The sequence below is a fragment of the Bacillus rossius genome, chromosome 1, assembly GCF_032445375.1.
Source record: "Bacillus rossius redtenbacheri isolate Brsri chromosome 1, Brsri_v3, whole genome shotgun sequence".
Lineage (NCBI taxonomy): Eukaryota > Metazoa > Arthropoda > Insecta > Phasmatodea > Bacillidae > Bacillus > Bacillus rossius.
The window spans coordinates 70,589,822-70,613,283 of NC_086330.1; the positions used below are offsets into that span (position 1 = coordinate 70,589,822).

The 23,462-nt window shown below is 37.4% G+C and overlaps 1 protein-coding gene across 4 annotated transcripts in view; it reads left to right on the forward strand.

Annotated features, from left to right (window-relative positions):
- Positions 1-10,403: 10,403 nt before the first annotated feature.
- Positions 10,404-23,462, forward strand: part of LOC134537474 (uncharacterized) — a 93,837-nt gene continuing 80,778 nt past the window's right edge. For 2 of the 4 annotated variants that reach the window (XR_010075994.1, XM_063377959.1), the window contains exons 1-3: positions 15,698-16,095; positions 19,377-19,495; positions 21,831-22,038. Coding sequence is in view for 3 of the 4 variants with exons in the window: in XM_063377959.1 (XP_063234029.1) it covers positions 16,005-16,095; positions 19,377-19,495; positions 21,831-22,038 (418 nt within the window). In the remaining variant the exon portion in view is untranslated. The other 2 variants (XM_063377951.1, XM_063377968.1) reach the window with 2 other exon arrangements.

Consider the following 23,462-nt stretch of genomic DNA (forward strand, 5'->3'; position numbering starts at 1 on the left):
TTGACCATAAATCTGGCAGACGCTTCACAGTTGCCAATTATAAACAAAAATTGTCAAATGGAGAAGAAATCGACAGAGAATGGCTCGTGTACTCAAAATCGAAAAATTCAGTAGTTTGTTTCTTTTGTAAACTCTTCAGTAATGAAGTTATATCTGTTTCTGGAACAGAGGGTTACTCTGATTGGCAAAACATGTCAACATTGTTACGCCAACACGAAAAGTCACCTCATCATATAACAGCTGCCATTTCTTATCGAGAACTTTCCCAGAGATTGAAGTCAGGGAAAACCATTGACGACGAAAACAAACGCATCATAAAATCAGAAACAGAGCATTGGTATGAAGTTTTGAAGCGACTTCTTACTATAGTGCAGTTCCTTGGAGCTCAAGGATTAGCTTTTCGTGGCACTAATGATAAGATTTTCCAAGAAAATAACGGAAACTTTTTGAAACTAGTGGAGCACATTTCCAGATTTGACGCTGTTCTCTCTGAACATCTTCGCAGGATAACTTCGAAAGAAACTCGTGTACACTATTTAAGCAAAGAGATACAAAATGAGTTCATAGATGTACTTGCTCGTAAAGTTAATGAATTCATCTTAAGTGAATTGCATAAAGCTACCTACTATTCCATCATTCTTGACTGTACACCTGACGTTAGCCACCAAGAACAGATGACTCTAGTAGTCAGATTTGTTCACGCTATACCAGGAGAAAACGCAATAATCAAAGAATACTTCCTTGGGTTTCTGCAAGCGTTTGATACATCTGGAGAAGGACTAACAGCTCTTTTGTTGGATGAGTTGTCAAAAAGAGGAATAGCTTTAAACAACATGCGAGGCCAGGGGTATGATAACGGGTCTAACATGAAGGGAAAACATGTTGGGGTTCAAAAAAGGATCCTAGACCTCAACCCAAGAGCCTTTTTTGTCCCTTGTGGAAGTCACTCACTAAACCTAGTAGTAAACGACGCTGCTTTTTCCTGTACTGTAGCCGTGAACTTTTTCAGTAACGTTCAAGAGATTTATAACTATTTTTCGGCATCCATCCATAGATGGGACATATTGAAACATCACGTAACAAATTTAACAGTAAAACCTTTAAGTGAAACCCGATGGGAAAGTAGGATTGACGCTCTTGAACCTCTGCGCTACCATATTGATGAAATATACGACGCTGTTTACGCAGCCTCTACTGATGCCAAGATTGATGTTTTTGGAAAAAATACAGCCACTGGTACTGCCAAAAAAATAACAGATTTTCGGTTCCTTTGTTGCTTGATCACATGGTATGAGGTTTTGTTCAAAATAAATTTGGTAAGCAAAACCCTTCAGGCAAAAGAAGTCAACCTGCAGAGTGCCTTGACCCTAATTGAAAGCGTAAAGTCGTTTTTGATCAAAATGAGAACAGAAAATGGATTTAATAATGTTGTTACAGACGCAAAGGAGTTGGCTGATAAACTCGGAATCAGCTCTGAGTTTCCTAATGAAACGGTAGTAAGGGCAAGAAAGGTTAAACGTCAATTTTTGTATGAAGGTGTCGACGAACCAATTAAGACAGAGACAGGAAAAGATTCTTTCAAAATAAATTTCTTTTTTGTGATTCTCGATACAGCCATCAGTTCATTGTCCGAGAGATTTGATCTTATGCACAACCATAGCCAACATTTCCAATTTCTTTATGACTTGAAAAAATTAGAAAATGGTGAAGAAAAAACTATCAAAGGAAATTGTCAACGTTTGAGCGAAGTACTGACAGCAGGTGATGAAAGAGACATTAACGCAGAAGATCTTTTTAAGGAAATATCAATATTAATTCCAATGTTGTCACAAGAAGAGAGCTCCCCTCACACAACGCTGAGCTATCTCACAACAAACAGATTAATAGACATATTTCCAAATGTTTTGAGGATTCTACTAACATTACCAATATCAGTGGCCAGTGGAGAAAGGAGCTTCTCAAAACTAAAAAGAATAAAAAACTACCTTCGATCTAGCATTTCACAAGAACGTCTTAGTGGTCTTGCTACATTGGCCATTGAAAATGAAATATTGAACACAATAGATACAAATACGATTTTAAAGGATTTTGCAAAAGCTAAATCAAGAAAGAAAGGTTTTCTGAAGTAGAACACTGCTGATGAACGAGTGTAGTTAGGAAGTTATGAGTATGTTGATGATGATGATGACCTTATTAATTGTTTTGTTATTGACTGTTCAAGAAACTGTAAATAAAATAAGATAGTTGTATCATAAATTTTTAGTCTTTATTTCCTTTGTTTTTATTACTACAGTAGGCTAGTGTGTATAAGTGTATATATATATATGCGTTTGCACCAATATATGAAGTCACTAATATGTGTATATATATATATATATATATATATATATATATATATATATATATATATATATATATATATATATTGGCGCCAAATCCAGATCTCGCATGTGCCGAAAAAACTCCTTGCACCGGCCCTGCCGTCGCTGCACGCGAGTCTCTATACGTAGACGATGCGCGCGACCAGGATAGATGGCAAAATGGTATGTGCGGACTTATACTGTGGCCATTATCGACGTGAAGGATGCAGCGAATAATCGCGGGGCTACTATGCTGCAACGACTTATGCAGTCAATGACGTTAACATGTAAAACAGCACATACAATTGAATGTTCTAAAGTTATTTGCAATCTAACCTGTTACAAAACGTTAATGTCCAGAAATGTACGTAGGCCCGGCTAGATGAGAACATAAAAGTCACAGTCACTTATTACTGCTTGGAACAGTTATTATGTGGTTAGATTGCAAGATAGTTGTTACACCGTTAAATAAGATAACCGTAAATACATAGATTAACGATTTAAAACTCCACACACTATGCTGGCTAGGAGCCTAAGACAAAATGATGATCAACTGGCTTCGAAGCCTGAAAACTGCGTAAGACTCAGTCACGCTGTCCGTCTGCTCAGGACATGCAAATTACGTAGTAAATTGAAATCTCCCTGTTGGGAATAATACATTAAGTTACGAGTCGCACGAAATGACGTACTGTGCCGGAAATTAGGCATTTCGTCACCTTTTTTTAAGTTTTCTATAATTTTAAAATTTTTTGGGAAATTTTATTTTTTAATTTATCTGGTTGTTAAGGGGGTGATTTACTCTTTGTTAGGCCGGTGTACGCCACGTGTTTAAACTTGGTGCCAGTGGACCGAAGCCCCTTTCTCAGGGGGCCAATCTGATATTTTGCTGTCTAATGTGGACGTGGGCAGCCCGGGTTGAAATTTCTCTCGCCTGCAGTCACGTCCCGAGTTTGTAATTTTATTTCACTTCATGACCAAAATTGCATCTTAATAATAAACTAGGAAATCCTATAGACCAAATTATTTTTATAGTTTATTTATTTATCATTTTCCTTCTTTTGCATAACGATCCACGAACTCCCAAGTTACTAGTGTGCAGGGAGTGTAAATTTTGTCTTGTTCACCGCCTCGTGTCCCCTCTGGTAATTAACTTTAATTTTCTTAATATTTTTTCCAGCAGTTTCCAAGGTGTTTTTAATTAATTAAAAATAATATAGTTTTTGGGAACGAGGGGCGTTACAGTACGACTGAGTGGGGTCGGGCGCAGAACTGAAAAAAGGATTTAATAAACTTACACTATGGTGATGACTTGGACGTGGCGCGAAATCTGTAGGCTCTGCGTTCGCAGAGCGACCGACCCCTGTGAGCTCCCGACAGCAACTGAGCGCGAGGGCGCCGCGCGACCTCGCGCCAAGACACGTGAAGCGCGGGAAAACAGCTCCGGTCAGTTTTGGACTTAAATGACATATTTGACAATACATGATTATTTAACACCTGTACATAATTTTACTTGAATTAATTATCTTTCAATTGTTATTAATTTAGTTGTTTTAAAAATAATTACTGATTTAATTTAGCGCATTGCCACACCCGGCCGGGCACTGTAATCGACTTGGTGTTCATCGCGGTGCACTTTCACTCACTCGGCGGACATCACGCTCTGGCGTGTTCGATGCACTTAAGAGTAAGTGTTGTTGTGACATAACGGCCTGTGCGAACCAGAGGGAGCACCGGCGGTTGGCGTCAACCTAACAAAATCATGAGTTTAAATACAAGGGTAAAGATAAAAACACACGGTTTTGAATCTTAAATTGTAATTTTATGGTTTAATACAAAGCAGGTTTGACGTCGAAGTAGTTTTTGGTTAATTTAATTATATCTGTTGCAAGATAAAGTTTGCGGCATATTTCTTTACTGCAGCTGTAAACATTACGATTCACAATACAAACAAGCAGCAGACTAAGATTCTACCAGAAAAAAAACTCTCTTGCAACAAAAGTTACCAAATTCTGGTTTATTTCATTACCAACACACCCATTATTACACCACACGCTTCGTCAGGTTCCGGTTAGCCAACCGCAGGCTAAGTATGGGTCATAATACACCCATCGTTCGTTAACCGGAGGCTAGCCTAACGTGAGGGCTAGCTAACCTGAAGCTTTAGCAGGGGGTCATAAAACCAGCCCTTAGCCTCCGGTTAAGCAGCTAGCGGCCGGTTCATCCACCCACTAGGTTAGCCGGGACTTTAACTGGAAGGTAGACGTTAACTGGGAGTCATAAAACCGAAATAAGAGCTAGCCTGTGGTTAAATTTTAGCCGGAGGTTTAGCCGGGGGTCTTAAAGCCGGCCCTAAGAAATTTGTTTTCCTCATAGTGAAAACCAGAGATAAGTAAATTGACCAGATGGAACATAAACACTTCGTTTAAATGAGGGGTTTGCAACCATATTGGGAAAGGTGAGGGGGAAAGTCCGCCGTATTGCTTAGTGAATAACATCTATGATTTCGCCATTTGATTACATTGCGAGTAGTTGAAAGTTTGTTAATTTATGTAACGTTAATTTGGTTTTTGAGTGTTGTAGGTGAATCTGTTGTAATTTCTCAAAAGTTTGGTTGTTTTAGAAGTAGTATGTGTGATTTTGAACCAGTAAGACACTCTATAAAGCATGATATATTAATATAATAAGGCATCGTGTGTTGCGTATGGTTGTGTGAACAGAAGTTCTAGGAAAACTGAGAACCAGTTACTGATGGAAAAGCATAAGAAGATGACCTTTCACAGGTAAATTTGTTTGATTATTTTAGTGAAATACTATTTTTATCGGCACTATTAGTTGCTATCTATATGATATTTAAGATGCAGTAGACAATGTCGCAATTCCGTATGACCAAATGTAATCAGACGGTATTGAAAAAGCAGTGTTACGCATCAAATGTTAATAACTGTTAAATGGATTCATTGTTAAAGAAGGAGATATTAGTGTGGGCCACACAGTATAAATATATTGGGGTTGTGTTGCAACGTGACCTTAGGTGGACAAAACACTTAGAGAGGGTAGTTACGAAGAAGATGATACATTTTGGTAAATATTACTTTGAGGAGCGCCTCCTTAAATTTTTTTTTCGAACAATACCCTTATTTTGTGCTATGGACCAGCCACTATTTTTTACCGTAGGCGGAGATACAAAATTCATAATACTTTTGAGAAATTGATGTTGATATGAAACTGTACAGGAACCGTTAAGTAAGGCGCAAACTGAAATTTATTGCTATTCTGTGTAGTTAGGTCAGTGTTATCCGGCATACCTACTTTTCAATTATGCTAACATATCTTATTTTAGTGTAACAACAAATTACTTGATTTTCAGCTTGTTTTTACATTAATATTATTACGATACTTAAATCACGACGTTGCTGTATTCTTGTAGCTGTAGGTGACGTCGACCCAAGTGTCTCCTCGGCTCCTTCAGGCCGTTATGCCTTGCCAGCGCCATCTCTTGCGTGTGTTGTGCGACGCAAGTGATGGTGACGTGCGACGTTTTGTTTATTTACAGGATTTGACATATTATTTTATTGCAAATATATTTTTGTTTTACATTTTTTGTATATATTTTGCTTATATTTTTATTATAATTAATTTTGTATTGAAGGGTTGTGTATTTGTATAAGTTTTAATTGTTCACCGGGCGCCAAGGCCGTGGCTTCCGCCTGTGACCAATCAGCGTGTTCTGCGGGCTCGTGGAGAAGGGGGGAGACGCGGGCGCTCAGGCGCATCAGGGGAGTGGGAGGGCAGTCGTGGACCCGGCACGAGAGGCGACGGACGTGTTGGTGACGCCGCTCCGGGATGGTGAGAAAAACGGGCGCGGTATTAACAGTAGTTCTAGACTTTGCAGTGCGGAGACGTTTTTTCAACTTTGCAGTCGAGCTTGTTAATTTGCTATTCAGTCGCGAGCTCTCGTCTTATTTATTTTCACGCACGTGTGTTTCTGCTCTCAATTCTGGCGAGTCGCGGTTCATTTTTGCAAACTGGTCATTCGCCGTCATAGGTTCTGTGCCAGTGTGGTGTACAGTCAGACAGACATCCTATCGCGCACGGGTCAAAAGAATTCTATTCCTTACTGTGGGAGTAATAGTCGTCACAGGCGGGACGCCCCATAATTTTCTTAACCAGATTAGTGCGCGGAACCGGGTTTCGACCCACTGACTTGTCCCAGGCAGAGGGGAGGAGCGGGAGCGGTCCCCGAACAGGGGTCGCTGCCCAAGAGCAGGGGAAGGTTGGGCAGAGGGGAGGAGTGGGAGCGGTCCCCAAGCAGGGGTCGCTGCCCAAGAGCAGGGAGAGATTGGGCTGAGGAGGGGGGGGGGGGAGAGAGCGGGAGCGGTCCCCGAGCAGGGGTCACTGCCCAAGAGCAGGGAGAGGTAGGAAGGAGTGGTGGTCCTCCAGAGAGGTCGCTGCCTAAATAATACTGCTCAAGTATTCTGTCACTTTTATTAACCCAGAAATTACTGGGAAGAGCTTTCTACCTGGCTTAGCTCAGCCAGAGTAAATATACAATGTATGTACATATTCATCAGGGAGGGCACATCTGTACCCTTCCTGTGCATACATATTCGAATTACAATACTATTTACATTCACTTGTATAATTTAAAGGCTTCTTGATACCACACTGGGTATTTACATATTTGTCCTGAATTAGGCTGGGCAGGTAGACAAAGTTTCCTTAATTTACATTCCCCTTTGTCTGCCATCTAGGGGCGGGTGACGAACTAACTTTCCTCCCCATAAATTATGGGTGGCGCACTTGGGGCTTGTGCTATCATACCAGCCGAGGCCAAACTGGTGGACATGACAATTCGCCCCCCTCCCTCTGTGGCCTTGGCTGGGATCGTTGCACATGCCAGGAGTCAGCACGCTGGGCTTCAGTCCCAGGGCTGGCTCCTCTACACTGGCCACTACACTTCGCGGAGGTTAGTCGGTAGCGGGCTGGTCTGCCCAGCCGTTCCCATGGTCGTAGGGTCCTGGAGGTAGTTGTCCTGGTGGAGAGGGGTTAGTAGGTTACTGGGGTTCGGGGTTTTTGGACAGATCTGTTTTCCGTCTCCATGGCTGCTGGTGAATCCTGTTCTGGGGAAACCATATTCCTCGGTCTGGAAAAGGCTCTTTCTTCCAGTGGCATCTTGCCTTTGAGAGGGCGCCGCTCAGCGGCTGTCTCCATGACTGCATGGTCGATTTCCCCTTTTGGGTTCCTCCTTTCTGGCACCACTGAAAACCACTGCCCAAGTTATTTTGGCTTAGCTTGGTTGTGGCAGAGCGAAGGGAAGGAGTTTCTTGAGGTCTCTGGTCCCCTTGTGTCAACACAACCATAGGTTGGTCTCTGTGTTGTTCAGTGCAGATTCCAGGATTAGGGTAAACACCACTTTGATTAGGGGCATTCAGGTTACCCATTCCTTTGGTGCCCCAGTCAAGAGTCCGGCGGGACGTTCGTCCGAAGTGTATAGTTTGATCTTCAAAGTCCAATATCGCCTGCTGCTGCGTGAGCCAATCTTGGCCCAGCACAAGTTCTTCTCGAAGGTCCTTTGCGACTAGACATGGGATCTCCATCTCCACATCGGATATGCAGCATTGTACCACAGCATTGCCCAGTAAGGTCATGGTGGATCCCTGGGTGGCAAGCTGTGCTATTTGGGGTTGGGAATTAATAGGGGTCCCTATTATCTGCACAACACTCTCGCGCACATAATTAGTGGTGGCGGCTGAGTCGATAAGAGCCTGAATGGGCTGTGAGTCCAGTTGCACCTTGACTCTTGGCAGTTCTTGTTGTGGGTGGTGCTGTACGCACATAAGGCTCGGGGTCGGTCTACCTTCGAGCCGAGCTTGGGAGTTGAGGTCTTCTACCTTCGGTGTGAAGTAGGGCTCGTTGGCACCACTCTTTCCCTCCAGGGGTCTACTGTGTTGAGGCTGTTCCTTTCAGACTGTTTGCAGCGGAGCACTGGGCAGTCTTTGTGAAAGTGTTGTTCAGGGCAGTGCCAACACTTCCGCAACCTTTTGTTGGGGGTAGCATATTCTTGTACCAGGGTTGGTGGTGAACAAGGTTTACTTGTTACAGTGCCCCTAGTTTCGAGACAGTCTCGCTGCACGGCAGTGGCTCGAACCATAAGTTCGGATAAATTCTCGGGAAGCGGATGCCGTAGAAATGGCCGTAGGTTGGGCCGCACCAGCTCCAACAAGGTAGGAAGAAATTCATTTGGGTCTCTCCCTGGGTGTAGCCTCTTATAAAGTTTCCTTTTCTGTAGTAAGAAACTTTCGACATCCTCTCCTTCCTTTTGTTTGGTACCATATAATTGGGCAGTAAGCTTTGCCAGTCTTGATTGGTTTCCAAAATGGCTCAGGAAGCCCCCCGTGAACTCTTCCCAGGTGTCATACAGCCCTTCATGGTTATTCCACCATCTAGAGGCTTCCCCAAGTAGTAATGGACCTATCTGGTCCACCCATTCGGTGGGGTGGATTGCATGTGCCCGTAGGGCTTGCTCCCATTGGTGGACAGATTGCACAGGGTCCTCATGATCCTGCCCTCTAAAGGGCCGAGGTACACTTGCAGATCCTGTACTTGAAGGTAAAGTGGGATTCACTCTACACTGGGCGCAGGTAAACGACATCCCAGCAAGGTCCAGTGGTGTATCTTCCCAGCCTAGACAGGCGCGATGGTAGTCGCGATGGCAGGCCTGGCAGGTGACGATGACTAGGGCTGTCTCCGGGCAGTTCGGCGCGAAGAAGCACCGGAGAGCTGGAACTGTTGGCTTCTTCTCTACCAGAAGTTGTCTGCAGGGCTGGCATATGTGGATATATGCCTGTTCACTGACTTGTTCCACGATACCAAGGCATTGTAGGTGAAACTGGGCATTGCAGCATACACAGGGAATGCTGGGTCCATCCGGTGCACTGCAGCGAGGTGCGGCACAGGATCCAGAAGACATCCTTCAGTTGGGTTGGGCACCACCAGGTGTTTTCTGCACTCCTGGAAGTGGATGTGGCTCTGGCTGTGCTGATAGCTCTCGTAGAGGCAGGGCGTGGTCCTCAGGTTATCCAAGCTGACTGGCCCCACGTTGGGCGCTAAATTGACTTGTCCCAGGCAGAGGGGAGGAGCGGGAGCGGTCCCCGAACAGGGGTCGCTGCCCAAGAGCAGGGGAAGGTCGGGCAGAGGGGAGGAGCGGGAGCGGTCCCCAAGCAGGGGTCGCTGCCCAAGAGCAGGGAGAGATCGGGCAGAGGGGGGAGGGAGGCTGGGCAGGTAGACAAAGTTTCCTTAATTTACATTCCCCTTTGTCTGCCATCTAGGGGCGGGTGGCGAACTAACTTTCCTCCCCATAGATTATGTAGGATGGGTGGCGCACTTGGGGCTTGTGCTATCATACCAGCCGAGGCCAAACTGGTGGACATGACACCACATAGAAATAGTCACTGACGGAAACGCGGTAGCCCCATGTAAAGTGTTCAGCGTCTTGAGTATAAAGGACCATCAAACTTTATTCGAGTTGTTCTCATTTCATCTCTGGAGACTAAGTCCCTCGGCCACGTGGCCCGAACCCCCCTCTACCAAACCCTGAGTAGCCGGCAGGATAGCAGCATTTTCAGGGACTAGTCGACCAGCCTACGACATAGGTAGGTAGCCATTTCTTGTTTACGAGTATCAAATGTATTTTTTTGTAAGTAGAGAATGTTGTCATGTGAATGTTAGCCAATAGGTGATTACGTATTCATTAATTAAAAATGGTGGCTGCATGTATGCATGTTTTGGACAACTTATATTTAGAAAGGTCAATTGACTACATTATAAATACTTTAAATCACTGCGGACGGTTAGTTAGGTTAGTATGTGTGTGTTTGTTTGTTGTTTGAAACAGCTGTTCATGTAAACAATCTTTCAGCTACATAGGCGCCATATTGCTTAGTGAATGCCAGCTTCAAGAAGTATCGGTTATGTTCCATCGGGTCCATTTACTTATCTCTGGTGAAAACATAATTTATGTTGTTGGTGTTTCTCCAAGGTCATTAGATACCAGGTCGTCTCAACAGAAGAAAAACGAGTTTGGTCGTTCGGGTGTTTCCGTGATATGACGTATCCGCTAGACCTTCAAAGTAAACAAAACTGTGAAATTGCGTGCATGTTTTGATTTTGTTTTCGTGCTGTGGTTTAGTAATGTAAAAATGCCTGCTGTTGAGAAGAAATTGGTTGCTTCATTTGTAAGAATAAGGACTTTTTTAAGATCGAATCATTTCAATCGACAGCTAAGTAAAAAACGTGTTGGAAGAAGCAGCAACAAAGTGTGCAAGAAAATGAAAAAAAATTGTAACATAAATAGTAGGCTTATAGATTTTTTGAAGGAAGTGTCATTTAATTTAGATTTAGCAAAAAAAATTGTGGGGTGTGTTTGGAGTGATAGTAATCTTTTGTATTTCATATGAAATAATTTACATGTGAATTACAGTCATGGATAATTTCAGAATGTGTGTTTGCTACAGAATTGTTTAACAAAAACTTATGACTTCGCAAGATAGAACTTCTAAAACTGTTTGACAGGACTAAATGTTATTGGATGTATTATGTTTGTAGGAAAACAATAATATATTGATATACTGATATTGCTCAGCGTTCATTGAATAAAAGCATGTTTGATGTGAACCACACCTAATGAACTTCATTTTCTGGTTTAATTAATTTGTCATTGCTTTGTTTATCTTTAAATAGCAAACATTCCATAGCTTGTCAGATCACTCATTCTTTCATTGTATTGTTTTCTTTCTCTGGTTTTTCACTAAATTGAAACTAAATAAATAACTCTGGTCATATTGCATAGAGTTGTCCCTTGTTACATTCACAAGTAATTGTCTATGTTCTTATTCTATTTACATATTTGTGCATTTTATAATTTTTAATATGTTTTGTGTTCATAATTGGGCCATAGTGATTTAATGCAGTTTAACAAAAAAAAACCTGAACCTAACCACCGTTGTTTTCAACATGAATAGAAAATATGTAGCATATCAAACTAAGTAATTCAGATGCATGGAAAAGTTACAAATGTGTTTGTATACTTATGTAACAAGCAAGTGCACCCATGTGATATTTTGAGGGGGGGGGGGGGGGGGGGGAAGTGAGATCTGGAGGTATATGGTGTTTTAAATATTTTGGAAGACAAATGGTGATTTGTAAGTAGGTACATATATTTAAAATCTTCTACGTGAAAATATTTCAGTGTTGGACGACTTATACGTAACTACATTTTTGTCTTTCTCTATCAAGGGGGGGGGGGGGAGGTGCTTTGCCCCAGGTATGGGTGCCCATGGTAACAAGAAATAATCTAGTGATGTAAAATATGTCTTGTTAGCTCCAAATGAAGTATTTAGGGAGTCATGCTTAGTTTTACCTCAATTTATAACCTGTATTTGTCTACCACACACCAAAATTTATACTAAGCATCATCATCCACTGTTTCCAGCCTGTGGCTGGGTCAGCCAAGTGGGTCTTGTGACTTTGTCCATTTAACAATCACATTAAAGTGTGATGATATTGAAAGCCTTGCAGTTTATATTTTATTCGTACAAATATATAGTAATGTATGTGTGTGTGTATGTATATATATACACACACATACATACATATGCCATATAAATTTCAGAGATAAAGAAAATATGGTATTAATTTTCATGGCTAGCTACCACACTAATTCTTTTTATCCAGGATTTTGTGCGAAATGACTTTTATAAAAAAAAACTAATGGCAACAGTATAATAAATAAATTTAACATTTAATAGAGGTGGTATTAACCAACATGTAAATAATGTTATATCATTTACATAAATATCTTGGTAACAAAATTTATTTATGTACATATTTCATTAAGGAGACTTAACGCTAAACCATTTGAAACTTCGCAAATATGTAAAATTACAGAAAAAATATTAAATTACTTTTTATGTAAATTAATGTAATAAATGATCAGCTACAAGTTGGGAAAACAATTCCTACACATTTGCATTGAAAAAAGCAATTAAAGCAAAATAGTAATGAGATAATGCCTGTAGTAAAAAATAAAGTTTTGTGTATTTTTTGTCAGCTTTTTATTTATCTTTCAAATATGTGTTCATTATAAAACATACTTGAAGTGCCTATTTATGTTGATGAAATATTTAGAAAGAAAAATCATGTCAATTGATGTAGTTTGTATGACAGAATATAGTGACTAATTGTATTTCTTTTATAGCTTCTTACTCACCACAATTTATAATAGGCATAAGTAAATGTAGATTATTATGGATTACCAATATATTTTGTTAAATACTGAATTTTGATGTAATGAATTATGTTCTGGGATCAGATTTGGAGTGTTGAAATATTTCTGATGAATTATTTGAGAAAAATTACCTTGTTACTGTTTCTAGCAGTAAAGAATTATGATGAGAGTATACAGACTGCATCTAATAAAATGAAAACAATTTAAGATATGGAGAAATGTGTTATGTGCATGAAAAATAATGAAAATCTGTTAAATTAATGGTGACTTCGAAATGCAAATCATCAATATAATCACGAGTACATTTAGTAATGAATTTAATAGTCACAAAAATAAATATTGCAAGTTTTAAAAGATGTTACACTCCTAGGATACAAACACTTACCTACAATGAAATATTTTTCACAGTAAATTATTATGTTTATTTGGCTCAGTGGTTTGTACGTAGTTATGGATTACAAGTTTCCAGGTTTAAATCCTGTCACTTAAGAATTATTTTAAGTAGGTACATAAATTTTTACTACATTTTAACACACTAGAGTTATAGTGTATTATATTATTGATGGTTATTTGTTCACATAATTGTTGTAATTACTATTAGCTTGGTCATTTTTCACTAGGTGGTCTTACAAAATTTATATATTTTTTACTTGTAACAAAAAATTAATCTTACAAACACAAACAATTTGTTTGCATGCTGTTTTTTTTTATATACAAATGTACAATTTTATTCTACACAAATAAAGTTTTGCACATTTAACCTTTGAAACTAGAGGAATGTCACTGTCTACACATTTAAAAAACCTGCCTCTTTTTCTACCTCTTACAGCAGAAGTTTGGCATTTTGTGGTGAAATTTTTTGTAACTAACAGTTCAAAATATGATTACTACTGTGAACATCTGATCACAAAATAAAAAAAACTATTCTCATGCTCCATCTTCTACCAGTAGTTTAATTTTCTGACAAATTAAAAAAAATATATTTTTTTATTCTAGTTACTCTCGTTCAAAAAAAATTATGTTTGTCTAAACTGCAAATTATGTTTATGTGATACTGTTTCTCATTAACGGCTTAGTACAATTTTACGTCCCAATGTTAAGAGATGAAATAAAATTACCCAGCGATGTATCATGTAATAAAGACTTTGAACAATGGTCTGTGATATTTGTGTTTTAAGCCACATATTTGCGGACCACTTGTTGGAAAGTATCACAAGGTAGGAATAAAGTGTTTCAGTGTTTTAGGCATGTTTTCTTCCAGAAGAAGTGTTCAGGTAAATCAGAAACTGAGTATGCCTTACTGCCTGCACTATGGTGCGTAAGTAGTGGCCGTAGTGGGAAAGGAGCATATTTAGGAATACCAGCTTGGAAACATGTACCTGCCAAGAATGCCAAAATACCAAAGTATTTTTATCATGGTAAATGATCTGGGAGTTTGTTTTGCAATTTTAATTTGAGATTTTATATCAATATTTAATAGTATATGTGGTAATTTTGGAGACTATTAGTTTTTGGTAAATAAGTTGAGTAAGGATTAAAATAAAAGAATATAAGCAGGGAAATACATATATTTTAAAGAATTAATTACTTTAAAAAAATAATTGTGTTATTATTGTACACTAATAAATCTTTCACTTAGAGCTACCATTTTCAGAATTACAGATCCTAGTTAACCTAGCAAACCTTTCACATAGTGATCATTTACCATGTTACTCAGGAGTTACCATTCTTAAGAATTACAGGTGATGGAAAGGGACATGGTTAATAGTAGGCCAGACAGCTTTAGAGTGCAGTTTAATTTTTTTTACTTAAATTAATAATTATAAATGACAGGTCTATAATAAAATTTTCTATGCAAAATTACTAGCTCACTTAATATTAAATTAATGGTAGGAAGAGGGAGTGGTGACATGGAGTACGTACCACAGGGGAGTGCCATGGGGCCCTTGCTGTTCATAATGAAAGATGTCTGGGAAAGCATGATGAGTAGATAAAAAAAAAATAAAAAAATAGCGGACGGTGAAGAAGGGAGTAGGGGTCTGGGGTTAACTGCTATGACACTAAAGGAGAGAAATAAAAGTCAATGAAAAGGCATCTTCCATGCTGGTGATAACCAGATATGGAATACGCCACAGGAATTTGGGACTCGTACCTAGCGATGGACATTTAAGAGTTATAAAGGTACAATGCAATGTAGTGAGATAAGTGACAAATATCGGAGGAGAAATGATGACGGAAGAAGGAAGATGCATAGACCATCAGTGATGATGATGGAGCTTGTGTGGGACACACTGTAAAGGAGGAGAAAGAAAGAATGGTGAAATAGGTTAAGGTAATTAAAGGGAGGGGATTTTGGAAAGCTCAGAGATAGGTAAAGGGCAGAGGGATCACATGTGGAAGATCCACAGGTTAGAATGCAATGGATTAGACAAAATCATATTACTGCACACAAATATGAAATTTGGTAGTTAAAGGGCCATTAAATATTCTTAGAATATTTTTTGGAGGATAGTCATTACCATAAAACTTGTTATATTGTATGATATTTAATACACTTACAAAGTTTGTTTACTACTGCAAATGAACATAACATGTTGACACTTAAACATCTAGCAAGGAAGCTAAATGTAATATTGAATATAATTACTTATCAATGGTAACAAGCATAAACAAACTAGCATTAAATAACACAATGTTGTGAATATTGCAAGAACAGCACGCATCACAATGTTTACCAACAACACCAGTTTAGATTTTAAAATACACATTTGAGCCTAATTTACGATTAAATAACTGACAACATAACAAAGATTAAATATATTACTAGCGGAAACACGTGATACATTTAACCTGTACATAAATTACATCAGTCTATGTGAATCGGAAAATTTAAGAAAGTGCCATTTAGACACGTGATTAATTTGAATTCCCGCGGCAATATGGTCTAGCATGTACGTCAGACGCGATTGACCAATAACAGTAAAATAGCGGGATGAGATGACCTGGTATCTAATGACCTTGGTGTTTCTCAATCTAAGTTGCATCTGCTTGTTCTTACATTTTAATAACATGGTGCAAATCAAAATTGCGAATTTAGTTTCAATCGCTTCTTTTTTTGTGGCCTAATTCCTTTTTTTTCCTTATTAACGATTTTTAAACTTATTCTACACAATTTATGATATACGTTTATTTACTCTTTGGTATAATTCGTTTTAAGGATTCGTTATTACACGGCTATGACTACGAAAATTAAAAAAAGATATAAAAAGAAGCCAAATAGCAAAGAAAGTCATGAACACTAATGAGTGATAACGTTAATTTTTCGAAAATTATCTTATTTACTCATTGTGTTGTGATGAATGATAAATGCCTTATCAGTAACCTTGAACCTAATTACTTGCGTAACAATTTTTAAATGTGAGGACTCGCCCAGTACCTTCAAAAACAACGGTAATTGTATACTTAACAGCTTTCCTTAAAACAGGAGTTCGATCTGATGAATTAATTTTTTTAAAACTTAAAGTATGTATTAGATTGTTTCGTTATCACGTTACAATAATATTTTTAACTGTTAAGTTTTAAAATATTGTAGGCGTGGTTACTAATTTTTGGTTTATGATTGTCGTACATGTTGATCCAATATTTTGAACAATGAGACATGCCGGTGGTGAACACGTTTCTAACATGACAACCTTGTTACCATGTCTTAAGATGTTTGTTAAATTCTAGAGTAGCGGCTTTTCCGTAAATAAAATATTTAAATTGTAAATTGGTGTTTTCTGATACTAAAGACATTTCTCTATTCAATCCTAAAACAGCACTTCAAATATTGTACTGTATTCTGAGAAACTACCATTTATTGGTTAAAATACCAATAGGTATCCTGTGAAGTGACGTGCTCACCGCCATGTTGTGCTTTGATAAGCTTTGCCAAGACAGTTTTCCAAGAGAGGTATCCCTTATGCCATTGTCATCACCCTACTGTTTCGTTGATGCTAGCTGCACCCTGATCCTGTGGTTCTCCAGAGATTCTTAGGAATATAGTCTAGCTGAGGTTGTTTTCAAAAAGACACATGTTTATTGTATCCATTTCAAGTTTCATTTAAAAAAGAAAATCAATTAGGGTGGAAAATAGTCTTGGCTTCAACCGTATTGTACTAACAATAAAAATTCCTGTCTCTTTCAAAACAACTCATCTACACTAAACTTCTTATGATCTGTAGAGAACCACAGGATCAAGCCCAGCTGGGATTTACTTTTAAATATACAAAAACTCACACTTTTTTTAATTTTTTTACGTTTTGGGGGTTGTGGGTAGTCTAAATTTAAAATGGCAATAGGAATCTGCCGTTGCGTTGGCCGCTATCTTGAATTTAAGGGAAATTTGTTTGAGTTGAATAACCTGATATTTAGCTTTGACTAAAAATGATAATGGTTAAAGGATAATTATTCTGTATCACATGTCCAAATTTATCCCTTATTCTGATGGCATGCTCCTGTATACATTGATTCTGTGGGAAATGATAATTGATGTTTTAATTTAGTACGTCGAAAGATCCTGGACACATCCTATCAAAAACTCAAAATTTACAATACGAACAAATTAGGTATGTCAGGTCTTGTGGAAATTTTTTCTTTTGTATCATTTTACCATCATTATTCATTGTTATACTAAAATTTTTGTTAATATTGAGGATATTTTGATGTACTCAAGTAAACTTCAAGCATCATGTTCTACAGGATCATGTCATCAGAATTAAGGGATAAACTTGGATACGTGAAATGGATCTTTTATTGACCAAAGTTGTTGGAAATATAATTTTCTTCAACTTTGGTCTGAATAGATTTTACTCTACGATCAACATTTTTGGAACCAAACCTAAAAATGCAACAACGTATAATTATTGCATTATCTTGTTTATTGTTACTTTTGGGCATAAACAAACACAAACAAACTTAGAGGAAATTAAACCCTAAATTATTTCAGTTGTCACCTTTTTTCCCCTAGTAAAAGGTCCTATGCCTGGGGTAAAGGGAAAGTGAAGTGTGAGAGTATTATTTTGCGAACCATTTAACAATGTCATGTCTTTTTGTGAAATGAAACTAATTATTTTTATTAAAAAAAAGAAAGAAAAAACTGTTCCTCACCACCTAGGATAGGGATTCATTTGCATTATTTTACTTGGTATTCCTAGTAAGCCTAATCCATGTATCACCACGAGCAAGTTTGTTTCATTTCCTGATGTTATCTTCCTTATCAGATTTTGAAATGGAGAACTTATTTTTTTCTTGCAAGTGTGAAAGATCAGAGCAATGAATTTATTTTTAGATTTTATTTCTTACAAATATTTTGAAGTTAGGAGACCTCAGAATCGGATCACTTGACTTTGATGGTCCTACCAAATCAGCATCCTCAGTTTTATTTTCGCAAACATCAAAATTTTTATTTTCAGGAGTGTCAGTGTTGAATCTAATTTTTGCAGGATTGTCCATATCACCATTATCATTGTCATTAAGTAGCTTGTGTATTTCCGCAACATTCTCGCAAGTTTCTCTGCTGCAGTTTTAGCATAAGACAGAACATTTCAGTCCTGCTTTAACACATTCACATTTTTTTACAATTCATTTTACATTTGCAGGAAATCGTTGTGAGAAGCAATTCTGCTGTGGGTTCAGCAGTGGTGATAATCTGATTCTAACCCTCGCTGAGACCTTATATCAATTCTAGGGGGAAAAAGTTAGCATCAAAATGTTTTAAGATTTTAATTTAGTACAAGGTTTTTTATGTTCATTTATGGCCTAAAGTTTACAATAAACCAGATAATGCAATAATTATACTTCACCACATTTTATAGATTTAATTAAAAAATATTAATAATAGAGTTAAATAAAACTGTTATGGCCAAAGTTTTAGAAAATAACATTTCATACAACTTTAATAATAACTTTAGTCAAAAGATATAAAAATTACTAAGTTATTTAAAAGAGAAATTCCTGCTTAAATTCAATTGGTAAACACTTTGGTAGAAACCGGGTGCCATTCATAAAGGTCAGAAAATATAAATTGGTAGGCCTTTTGTTTTGGACATCTTGACTGGGCTATAGGGCGGCAACAACAGTCTGGGTATTTTACGTGGAAATCAGTTTTGACTAAGCTATTAAAGCATCACATAAATTTACTTTATTATAGAGGGCCGCGTTACCACATAGGTTACCCAAATTAACTTGTTTTTAAAGTTGCAGTGACAAAAACACATGTTATATTAAGGATAAAACTATTTTTATTATTTATAAAATATTACACTTGACACAAGTAGTAGCAAAACATTCACACAGTAAGCCTAATATGCTCACAGCCTTTTCAACAAGTAAGAATACTTGCCTTCATGTAACTTATGTTTTTAATTAAGTTGAAAAATGTACAACTCAAGTTAAATGGTTAATTACATGTGAAATTCAAAAAATCATAAGTTACATGAAGATGAATATTCTGACATGTTTAAAAGGCTTTGTACATCACAGGTTTCCCAGATACACACCCATAGTTAACAGGTGCTATTAATATTCTGATGGTAATACACCACCACACCTATAAATTTTAGTATTAATTTGATGATTAAACTTGGTGCTTCCTTTATTGAGTTAGTGTTAACAACAGCTGTGTGCTGTGTGTCTACTGTGAGGATAAAGAGAGTAGGTGATTGTGTTATTGTTGTTGCCTTGTCCTGCAGTCAGAAGGATGAGTGAAGACGGTATCTTCCACGGCCCAGAGCCCCTGCCCCTTGCCAACATGTCCTTGGGGAGGTTCCTAATGCAGCGGCTACAGCAACACGGTGACCGGGAGTACCAGGTGAGGCTCTAGGCTAGGGATGTGCATGCTGAAAATACATCGATGTTTTTTTCGATGTGATACATCGTAAAGTGGCATCGATGTTTTCCGATGTATCAAACAAAAACATCGATGTTTTCGATGCATCGTAAAGAAACATTGGCATAAATAAGTTATATATTTATAAACTATCTAGTAAACATTTTGCTAAGACATATTAAAATCTTCAGGAAATTTTACTCTAACAGATAACTTAAAAATTTCAGCTAGAGATAATTATAATAATGTTACTAACATACATGTGCCACCGATTACGGAGAGTTTGATTAGGTGGGTCATTAAGAAAATGAAGTCAAAAATAAAGCTACTGGATCTGATGGTATCCTTGATTTCATAATAATTAAAGAATGTATAGTGACATATACACTCAATTATTAACAAATATTAACACTAGCCTCAGTAATGCCTCTTTTCCCTATACCTACATGGAAAAACACAATTGTGATATCAGTATTTAAAAATGGGGGAAAAACCATATCTTAACAAATTACAGACCTATTTCTTTATTATTATCATCTTTTCACACTTTTCGTACAGAAAATACAGTTACCTACGAGAAATAAACATTATCAAGCGCAATGAACACTCAAAAATTTTATAGGGTGCATATTAATTTAAATGTAGTAAATTATTTAAAGCTCTTATATATGTTCATACCATGGAAACAAATAAGTTATAGTTTCTATGGCCTAAGAGCTAACCTACGTCAAATCGCGTAATGTTAATCTAAATATAGGGCTCTGTCACATTATTTCTCTATATTCACAATGGTCCAGCCAGGTTGAATAACCTTATTTAGCCTACATTCAAACAACGATCGAAAATGGTCTAGTACAAAACCAGTGATCAAAACATCTTAATAACTTAATCCCTCCAATTTAGCAACGAAACTTACATCATGCGATAGGGCCATTAATTAATACTACAAAATCTCACCTGCACTCAGGTTTGGTTTGTAATCTATTTATTTACATAATTCGCAGTTGAAGTAATAGAATCGTAACTATTTCTTGTATTTGATCTATTACAGAGAGACAAATATAAACAAACTTTATAGAATATTCCTTCCTTCCTATTCCGAAACCGTTCTTTTAATGTAAAAAAATGTATTTTTCGATGTATCGAAAGAAATACATCGATACATCGTTAAACATCGAAAGTCATCGATGCATCGGATGGGTTCGATGCATCAAATAGAAAACATCGATGTTTTCGATGCATCAATGTATATCGAACATCCCTACTCTAGGCTGGTTGGAGGACTGCATTTACTGTGTTTAGAGCCACAGCAGGAACTAAAATAGGAATGGAAATTCAAAAATGACAATTTTTTATGTCTGTCAGTTATGTGTATTTTCTTACTTCCCTCCTTAATAGATTCGGTGGTAGGATTTTTCTTGGTATCTGTATTTTTATTATTCATACAATTAGCAAACCTCATGCTTTATTGGCTTTGAATATATATATATATATATATATATATATATATATATATATATATATATATATATATATATATATATATATATATATATATATATATATATATATATATATATATATATATATATATATATATTTTTTTTTTTTTCACAAAACAAAATTTTTTACCTTTTTAAACATTTATCAGTAGGGTTACAAAAAAAAAAGTAATTTTTTTTATAATGAAAATTGGTAGTGTAGGTGTATGTATTTCACTTTGTTAGCTTTGGATTCATGACTATTTTTATCATAAAACATCATATCTACCTATTTGGGGTTATATTTCATATTCCTTTTTTTTTGTTTGAAAAAAAAACAGCTGTTTTTCATAATGGCTGTTTTAAACATTTTTTTTTGAATTTATTGTTTTACTTTCTCCAAATGGACAATAGCATACAGCTAAACTGAACTCAGTTAATTGCTTTGATAAATTTTTCATCTTAAAATAAATTGTGGTGATAAATTTTCTATCGTTAAATACATAATTATCAGTAACTGCTGATAATTATTTTTTTTTTTTAAACACAACCTACATTGAATTTTAGTTATTTAGTTTGATTCTACAAATTATTTAATTTACCTTCACATTAGAGTAGGTATGGAATTTTACCTTTGGAGACCCAGTTTGGAAACTACTGCAATGCTACTGCTAGGTTGATTGATTTTCCTTTTCTTTGCCTCAAATTAATGGGCAGTCTTCTTGACTTGATTCATCGCAGCGTGTACAAGTGTTGGCGAACGTACTGTTCAGTTATGTGCTATCCCTGTGTACGTGCAGGTGTATTGTGTGGTGCCACTAGGGGATATGTTGCAGATCCATGCAGTGACAGGTGAGAGGACGACGTTCGCAGACGTGCTGCAGCGCAGCACTGCCCTTGCGACCGAGCTACGTGTCAGGGGCGTGAGACCGGGGCAAGTGGTGGGCGTGGCCAGCGAGAACCGCCTCGAGTTCTGCCTGCCCGTGCTGGCTGCCAGCTACCTGGGCGCGACTTGCGCCACCTTCAACCCTACCTACACTCTTCGTGAGTCTGCCTTGTATACACTACATATATACATGTATACTACACTACACATATACATGTGTTCTTGGCTGCTGTTGGAGTTTGAAACCGTTCTGTGAAAAGGGATGAGATGTTAGATTTTGTTGTACAAAATAAAGTCAAACCTAGTGTGTGCATGAATGCAACTACAAACGCACGTAAACTACTCGTCTCACTCTCTCCCTCGTCCCCTCTGGTGCGCCGGCCGTTAGATACGAGAGCCTCCCTGCACCACCTGCCTGCATCCGTTCATGGATTCTTTGTGCTTTGTCTTCCGTCAGCCCGTACCCGGACATGTCCTGTCCGTCTGTGTACAAATGCTTCTCTGCGGTATTGTTTGGCTGGTGTAACTGGCAGACCGCAACATCGTCGCAGGTAGTTCTGCATCCCGTCCTGTTTCCTGAACCTGTTGGCATTATAGGGCAGGTGTCAGTGTGGCATAATGTGGTGATTTGTGTTCTTTGGGCACAGTAAACATCCGTGTAGCTTAAATTGTCTCAACTAGTTATTTATGGCTGTCGACCCTTCCTTAAACACCCCTGAACATGACTCAGTCGTGCCTCTCGTGACTTGTCTTTATTGTGGCGGGGTGGCTACTGAGACCCCGACAAGCATCTCAACTAGTGTCGAGTCAATTCCACTAATATGCCAGTTCCGATTATCATGTTTGTGTTTTAATTCCTTGATTTTGATTCCTATTCCATCAGATGCTATGCTCTTTAAAATAATGCTTTAATGCTTGGAAAACTATTCCTGTTATGTATTCTCAGATACAAAAACCTGTTTATTATTTACAAGTGTAATTGGAAATAAATAATAATATTTATTGTTTACTTATAACATACTATTTCAATTAATAAACATTTAATAAAAACAAGCTCTTGAATTTCACATACATGAAACTTCTGTATTTTATACAGTATTTAAGTTATATAGTTCTTAAAATATCAACAGAATTATGGAATTGTGTGGTAGTGACACTTGTAATAAAACAATGTTTTAATAACACTTTTTACTATAAAATTTGACAGTAATTATGAAAAAAATAACATACCTTGTTGATTGGACAAAACTCCTAAATCTAATCTGTTCAGATGGTTTGAAAATCTTATAATTTTTATCCAAAACTTTTGTCTGTATCAATTTTTTACTAGACTAACCATTGCTGCAGGAGAATGAAAAACAGGAATAGAATTAAAAAAAAATAAAAAAATTGTGTATCATGTACACGATTAAAACCATTCTTATTTATTGTGAAACCTTAAAATAAAAGGTACAACTTTTGTCTGAAATGATTTTTTGTACGATCAACCATTCATTACTGCAAGGAGTGGGAAATAACAGTTGTTAAAAAAAAAAAACAATTTTTGATAAGACAAACCATTTCTGCAAGGGACTGAAGGAAA